Source organism: Monoraphidium neglectum (assembly GCF_000611645.1).
Source record: "Monoraphidium neglectum strain SAG 48.87 unplaced genomic scaffold scaffold02875, whole genome shotgun sequence".
Classification (NCBI taxonomy): Eukaryota; Viridiplantae; Chlorophyta; class Chlorophyceae; order Sphaeropleales; family Selenastraceae; genus Monoraphidium; species Monoraphidium neglectum.
In genome coordinates this window covers 1-7,855 of record NW_014010753.1, presented here as the reverse complement: position 1 = coordinate 7,855, position 7,855 = coordinate 1, and the positions used below count along the sequence as shown (strand labels likewise).

The 7,855-nt window shown below is 64.1% G+C and overlaps 1 protein-coding gene across 1 annotated transcript; it reads left to right on the top strand.

Moving 5' to 3' along the window:
• Positions 1–1,158: 1,158 nt before the first annotated feature.
• MNEG_11714 (glycogen operon protein GlgX) lies at positions 1,159–5,457 on the top strand (the record flags this gene model as incomplete). The annotated part of the gene is made up of 9 exons (XM_014039814.1): positions 1,159–1,243; positions 1,521–1,657; positions 2,091–2,182; positions 2,494–2,590; positions 3,591–3,733; positions 3,953–4,102; positions 4,419–4,539; positions 4,892–5,071; positions 5,398–5,457. 9 exons carry the CDS (start codon positions 1,159–1,161, stop codon positions 5,455–5,457), a joined length of 1,065 nt encoding a protein of 354 aa, XP_013895268.1.
• Between the last annotated feature and the right edge of the window lie 2,398 nt (positions 5,458–7,855).

Genomic DNA, 7,855 nt, shown 5'->3' with positions numbered 1-7,855 from the left:
GACAGGGACAGATCTTGACACAGCCTCTGCACCGCCACTGCAGCGCTGCGCCGTGGCGCCGGCCGCAGCACTGGGGCTGGCCTGTGCCTACCACACCTCCTCCTAAACCACAGAGCCCCCTCCCTCGTGGCCGCGACGACGCCCCCGGGCCGACCAAGCCCACCACCAGCCCGCTCCCTGCCCGCACCTGCACCCAAACCTTTCCGGAGTGACGCGGCCGTCCCTTTATCGCCTTCACATCCCCGTCCCCACAATTGACCCCGTCTGCGTCCTGACCACACTCCCCTCCCCACAACCCTCCTATCCCCTCCCCCTCCCAACAAAGGAATGTGAAGCTGATCGCGGAGGCGTGGGACTGCGACGGCCTCAACCAGGTGATCCGACTTCCCCTGGCTTGCTCTTGCCGCAGGCCCTTCCGCTGCACAGCGGCCCCACCAAACAGCACACCAAAGTAGAAAATCCATCCGGACGCGTCGGCAGGCGCGCGAAGCCGCTAGCAGCACAGCTTCAGTCTGTGCTGCATCCCATGGGTTCGCGGCGCCCGCCGCGGATGCTCTGCAAAAGGCCCTGCCCTGTCAGGCGGGTGCAAAAGCGCCTGCTTCCGCCATCACCGCCCGCCCGCATTCCCTGGTTTCGTAAAATTCGAAGGTCGGGGCGTTCCCGCATTACGGCGGCCGCTGGAGCGAGTGGAACGGCACGTTCCGCGACACGGTGCGGGGGGGCTGGGGGTGGGATGGGGCTGCCCTGAGGAAGGGGACAGGAGGGAGGGGCTCAGAGCGGTGTGTGCTGTCTGCGTTGAGGCGGCACCGCTGTGCCTTGAAGCCTGGACGCAGGCGCGAAGCGGGCGACGGGCGTCAGGTCACACAGTTGCGGATGTCGGCTGGCGCGGAGAGCCTCCACACCAGATATTGTCAGAGGACGATATTGGGCCGTGTGGCAGATGCCAAACTACACTGGCATGTTGATCACCGGGATCATCTTGGTTGCCACTTCCTTTGCCCTGATGACGCGTAAATCAAGCAACCGCCTCAAAGCGTTCCTGCTTGTCCTGCCTATGTTTGGGGCCAAGATTTTTACTCTACCACGGTGACCAAAGGTTGCAAACGCCCCCCGGCCCCTCCCTCCCCTGCCGCGGCGCGCCCACAGGTGCGCCAATTTATGAAGGGCACGGAGGGCCCCTGGGCAGGCAACTTTGCCAACGCAATCTGTGGCAGCCCCACCCTCTACGCGCACACAAACGCGGGTGAGAGCAGCCGTGTGACAGTTCGCGCGACCTGCAGCCCCGCCCCGGGTCCATCCGGTCTCCAATCACCCCTGCTGCCTGCTATCAACCCGTTGCATCTGGGATAAGGACCCGCCCCTTCTGTCGGCCAGGAATCACGGGAAGCCGCTATAGGAACTTTTTGTTCCCAACACCGCGCGTTGCCGACTGGCCCCTTTGGGTCCGCAGCATCGCCCCCGTTCAGTTCACAAACTATCCAAACCGCCCAACTTGCCCTCACCGCCCAAATCACCCACAGGTGAGGACTGGTGGGCCAACAACGGGGGTGCCCAGTGGAAGGGCAACCGTGCGCCCTACGCGTCCATCAACTTCGTGTGCGCCCACGACGGCTTCACTCTGGCGGACCTGGTGGCATACAATGAGAAGCATAATGAGGTGCGCGGGCCTGGGAGTGCGTGTGTGTTGGCGTGTGTGTACGTTTGGGGGGGGGGGAGAGAGTGTGTTTGTCGACAGTTTGGGGCCCATGACTGCTTGTGCGTGTCCACAATTGGGGTTTGAGGCAAGCAGCTGGCCGCAGATTGGGGCACACATGGACCGAAGCGCGGACATGCTAAGGGCGATGCCAAGCGCAAGAAGCACTTGCCGCTGCCGGGCAATCCTTTCGACTGACTGATACGCCCCTTTGAACTTAACATATTGCTTGAACTGAACTCCACCCACTACGCAAGTCCACATGTGAATTCGCCCGGTTGCATCCTGACCCGCCATCTCTTCCTGTCCTCGCTTTCTCCGTTACGCCCCTCCTCTCCCCCATTCTCGAACGCCCCGCTGTGCGCCGCATCACCCCTCTGCACCTCCCTCCCACCAGGCCAACGGTGAGGGCAACAATGATGGTGAGAGCCACAACCTCAGCTGGAATTGCGGGGAGGAGGGGCCCTCAAACAACATCGGCGTCAACAGGTGTGGGTGCGCGCGTGACTGCATGGGTGCATGTGTGCGTGGTTGGTTGGTTGGTAGGGCACAATGTCAGGACGAGGCGGCATTCGGATCCCTGGGAAGACGGATGGACGAGATGGGTCACCAGCTCCTGTGATCACTAAAGTTCTGTGGTCACTAAAGTTCTGTGTAAGTCTGGGGGTCGACGCTCGCAATCATGGCCCCCAGCATCCCAAGAAGCAGCTGCCTGCTGCTGTACCGTGGGACCCGGCGACCTCCCCCACCCACATGCCTGCCCCCCTGCCCTCTGCTGCCACCGCGACTGGACCTTCAAGGCTGCGTCAGCGCCAGATGCGCAACATGGTGACAGCCCTGATGGTGGCGCACGGCGTGCCCATGATCCAGATGGGGGACGAGTACGGGCACTCAAAGGTAGGCGCGCGCGCCGATGTGCAGTGTGTGGATGTGTTTGTGTGTGCTTGTCAAGCATGTTATGTGAGTGTGTGTGCACATATGTGGGCGCTTGATTCTATGTACGCGCGTGCGCCCGTGGGTGCATGCATGCGCTTGCATCGGTGTCTTGGTATGCTCTCACGTGTGGGCGCGGTTGCACCAGCACGTGTGTGCGGGTGTACATATCGGGGTTTGAGATGGTTCTGCAGAGCGGGGTGTATGCGGTGCCATCGGGTGCGCGTGAGCCGGGTAAGCGTGTGTCGGCGGTTGGCACGCCGCGGTCAAGCCCCTGGGCCCAAGAGGGGGTCTCGCATCGCATGACAGGCGTCAAAGCTGTCCATGCCACGACCAGCCCCGCCCCCACGGCATCGCTGTGTGCCGGCACGCTTAGTGATGGCCCCCGCCTCCCGGACTCCTCGCTCTCCCCCGCTACACTTGCGCACACATTGGAAGAGGGGGAGGGTGAACAATGTGTGTGTGTGTGTGTGTGTGTGTGTGTAAACGTGGGTGCAGGTGGGTGCGTGCATGCGCGCTTTTGCGCGTGAGTGCATGCACGTGTTTTTATGTGGGGGTGCAAATGGGATATGCACATGATCATGAGGGAGGGGCCGCGTGTACTGCTGCTGGTTGCAGGCAAGCCCTGTGAAGTCGCGGCGCCGGCTGGCGCCGTGATCAAGCGCGTGTTTTTTGGGAACGGGGGTTGCGCGCCCCGCACGACAAGGCTCCACGGGCGTCCCTGCCACGACCAGCCGCGTCCGCACAACCATGTTGCACCGGCGCGCGCACAAATGGCCTCCCGGACTCCTCGCTCTCCCCCGCTGCACTTGCGCCTGCCAACCCGGCTGCACACCTGTTCTGTCGTCTCGGCATCGAAGCCTTCCACAGCACCAACAAACCCCCTCCCACCACCCTCTCTTTGACCCCACAAATATCCAAACCCCTCGCAACCCGTCCAAACCCCTTCCCCCACCTCCCGAAGGCGGGCAACAACAACACCTACTGCCACGACGACCACCTCAACTGGGTCGACTGGTCCCAGGCCGCCCGCGACGAGGCCGGCTTCTCGCGCTTCGTGCGGCGCCTGGTGCACTTCCGCAGGCAGCACCCAGAGCTGCGCAGGAGGTGCGGGACCCCTGGGCTGTGTGTTGCAAACTCCAGCCAGCCGCCGCTAATTCTAAAGTCATGGCCAGCCTGCTGTCTGGCTGGGGCTTCGACGTTCGCTCCTGCCCAAACCTTTATCCTTGTCGTTGTGTGGGGGCGAGAGCGGCAGGAGAGCCCGGCCAACGCTTGCACGTAATCATACGCCCCCTCGCAACCGCTTCAAAATCGCAACCCCCCAAGGACATTTGTGAATGACAGCGACGTGCAGTGGCACGGGGAGGCCGCGGGCGAGCCCGACTGGAGCGAAAGCAGCCGCCTGGTCGCGTACACGCTGTCTGACGGCAGGGGGGGCGGCCTCTACATTGCCTTCAACACGTCGCACAAGGCCAAGTGCGTGGCCGCCGCGGTCGTGCGAGGGGGGCTTTCCGGGTGCTGTTTGGGTCAGGGGGGCCATGGCGCATGTTCGACTCCCTGGTTGGCCCTCGTGCTTTTTTGAGGGGGCTGCCAATTCAAAGACCTCATCAATGTCGGTGCGGTCGGTCGGTGTGCAAAGGCCCACCAGGCGCGTATGAGCAGCCAAACCGCCAGCCCCGCACAACCCCAGAAGCCTTGGAGCAAGGCACAGACTCCGATCACTCAGATCACAGAGCCTGTGCACAACGGACACACGACCGACCCGTGTGGTGCACACGCCCCCCCACCCCAGGGTGCTGGAGCTGCCCAAGTGGCACGGCCGCGCGTGGCAGCCGGTGTTCGACACGTCCAAGGTTGCGCCGTACGACGCGCTGATCGCCGACGAGGAGCTGGGGGAGGGGGAGGTCAGGGAGGTGGGCACGCGCGTCCAAGGGACGACCCGGGACCACGGTTCATAGTCGAGATCTGTGCTGAATTGTCATGCATTTGGGCTGCTATATGCTGCTACTGGTGTCGCCGTCATTACTCGGATCTCGCTGCCAGTCATCCGATGGAGCCCCAACGGTGCACAGTCCCCCTCAACCCAACCCTGACAACGCACGCTCACTGAGCTGGTCGACCCCCCCCCTCACACACACATACACACACACACACACGCACACCTGCACGCGCAAGCACACACACACACACACACTTACACGCACACCTGCACGCGCAAGCACACACACACACACCCAATCCCGCCCTCCGGCCGCCCCGCCCCAGGCCCGCCTGGCGGCCAGCATGTGGGGTGGCGGCGGCTTCTACGCGCTGCTGCCCTGGGCCGCCATCATACTGGAGGCCGTACCAGAGGCAGCGCTAGCCGCTGTCCGCAGCCGCCCCGCGGGAACGGGGCCGCCGCCCGCGGGCGGGCCGCCTACCGCCGAGGACGTCCGCCTGGCGCGGGTGGGTGCCTCTGTGTGTGTGTGTGTGTGGTGTGTGTGTGTGTGTGGGTGGTGTGTGTGTGTGTGTGTGTGTGTTTATTGGGGCGGTAGCGGACAGTCGGGAGCGCTGGCAAGGTAAGCAGGGGCAGGCGCGCTTGCACGACCTGCCTTTGTGCAAGCCGTCTGTCGAACTGGGCCCTCTGTTGCTGCTGCAGGGTGAACCCCTGGCTTTTGGGGGGGAACGTTTGTCTCCCTGTTTGCCCAGCAACAGCAGCCTCCGTGCATGCTGACGTCCACGCTGCCATCTGACCCCTGCCCCTTGTCGCGTGAACCCCCATCTATCCGCAGGCTGCCCGCCGCAACCTCAGCCCAGAGCAGCTCTTTGACGAGGTCACCAACCCCAAGTGATCTGGTCTGATCTGGCTTGATCTGATCTGGTTTGATCCGATCCAGCTCGGTCTCATCCAGTTGCAGGGGGATGTGAGCGGCGAGGCCATGGCGCGGCTGCGACATCGGCTGCCTCGGCCATGGCCTGCGCTCTCAGCCGCACACGTCGCCTCTTGAGAGTGTTGCCGCCACACTCTTTTTTGGGGGCGGAGGGGTGTGCCCCTCGCAGCTGCTCGGCGGTAGCGCCTCAGGCAGGTGCAGGGTGTGCAGGCTGCAAAGGCATTGCCCCATAATATACTGGCGGCGCGCCACACCCCACCGCGTTGCCGCTCGGGCGGCCGGACGCTCGGCGTATCCCCCGGCCCCGCCTGCTTTAGGCATCAACACGAAGACATTTTTCCGGCCATACAGGGTTGCGAGGAGCGTTGTTTGCTAGCCAGCTTGAATTGGGGCAGATGAGGTTGCCGGTGCCCTCCCCCGCACCCGTCACGAGAGGTGGTTGCGCCTGCCAGGCTGCCGGCTGTGGCCGGAGTCTTCAGGGCGGGGCGGGACTAGGCAGCACACGCTGCACAGCCAGGGACCTCGGGAACATCAACAACACGCGTGCACCAAACATCCAGAGTGGCACACCTGCAAGACGAAGCACCGGCGAGCCTCCGCCTCGCTGGCGGCGGCGCCGCTCGGAGGGAGGCTCCGAGCGTCGGGCGCGGCTCCGCGCCTCCCACCTTTTTGCACACTCATACGCATTGACGCTGCTTGGCACCGGCCCCCTTTTGGCGGATTCCGCCCCGTTGTACAATTCTTGGACAGCTGATTCGGGTGCATCACCCCCCACCGAGAGCGCGCGCCGGCCTCGCCCCGCGGCCGCTTCAAGCGGCGGCCGCGCGGCTGTGGCGCGCCCCGCGCTGCCCCGCGGGCGCCCCCGCCGAGCGGCACCAAGCCTCAACACCTGTTTGTTGCGGCGCGCCGCCCTGTAGTGCGCGCGGCTGCAGAGTCCCCCAATTGGGACACTCGGCAGCGCCTTGCCCGGGCGATGCCTTGCGCTGTCGGCAAGCGCGCCACTCTGACCCCCGCCGCGCGGAGCCGGGCAGCGCCCTATGCACAAGCAGCCCTCGGAGGTTCGGCGCCCCCGCCCCTTGAATTCCAGCCGTGCGCACAAGCACCAGCCCAGCAAGCCGCCGCCGTCTTGCTGGACGGGGCCTTGTTTGCTTATGCCCCCAGCATGGGTAGCCAGAGTGCGTACGCCGACCCGCCTGCCGGTTGGTGGCCGCGGGCATTCCCGCAGCAGCGGCGCCGGCCCCCTGATCCGCGGCGCCCTGCGCCACGCCACAGCAGTTGACAGCAGCATTAGCAGCACTCGCCTGCGCCCCGCGGGCACTTCCTCCAAATCGCCGCTCCAAGAGTTGAATTGAGAGCCATGAGCGAGCGCGACTGTAAAGACTTGATCAGCTGATTATGAATGCAGCGGCTCCCCGGTGCGCACGTGACCGTGCTGCTTGCATCCCGCAGTCTGGCGCAGCCTGCACCCAACGAATGTACTGGAGCGTCCAGCACAGCCGCAAGCTGCAGCCGCGGCCTCTTGAGTGGGCGTAGCCAGGCGTTGGCTATGGGGATGGTAGAGAGCTCACAAGTCAGGCATCCTGAATGCCACCGTCGACATCAGTGTTGCAGTTGCGCCAACGCGTCGCAACAAGGGATCAGGGGCGATGTCAGGTGAAACGCTTGCAGTCAGAGCCCTGTGCCTTGGCAGAAAGGACCTGCGTGCCTTCCCAGGTTCTCGCTGGATGAACTGTTGCTGCCGCGCACAAACAGGTGAGGGTTTTGTGTGGCCAAGCTCCAAGGCCTCTCCTCAACATAGGATTGGTTGCCGAACAGCGTGTCTGGGCTCGCAGTCCCTCATTTTTGGGCGGTGACTTGAGTGACCGCCAGTGCCACCTGTACCTTGCCGCGCGGGTGATAAGCCGATAATGGCCCAGAGGCCCTGTATACGAGCAAACTCGCCCGTGAATCCCTCTTTTCCATCCGTACACGTGGCAGTGGATCAAGACATTGCGCTTCGTCAACCGTTGCGCCATTTCTTTCGTCAGCGAGAGCGGACGAACTGCCACCGCCTGTGACTAGAGTGTGGCAGAGCTTTCTCACGGACGCATAGCGACGGTATAAACGCCTTCGAAGCGGAGTACGCGCGGCGACCATAATCTGAGATCGGCGGCGCTCAGCGCATCCAAGCTGCGATCCGATCCAATGCCGGGGCCGACGTGGCGCGTGACAGAGCTGACCAAGCGGTTCGGCCTGCGCGTGCCCATAGTGCAGGTCGGTCCCTCAGGCAGCCCACCGGACCCTGCCCGGTGCAGCTGCCAACGCCGCCACGCTGTCAACCAGTTGCCCACTCGGACACACCCTGCTGCACATACCTGGG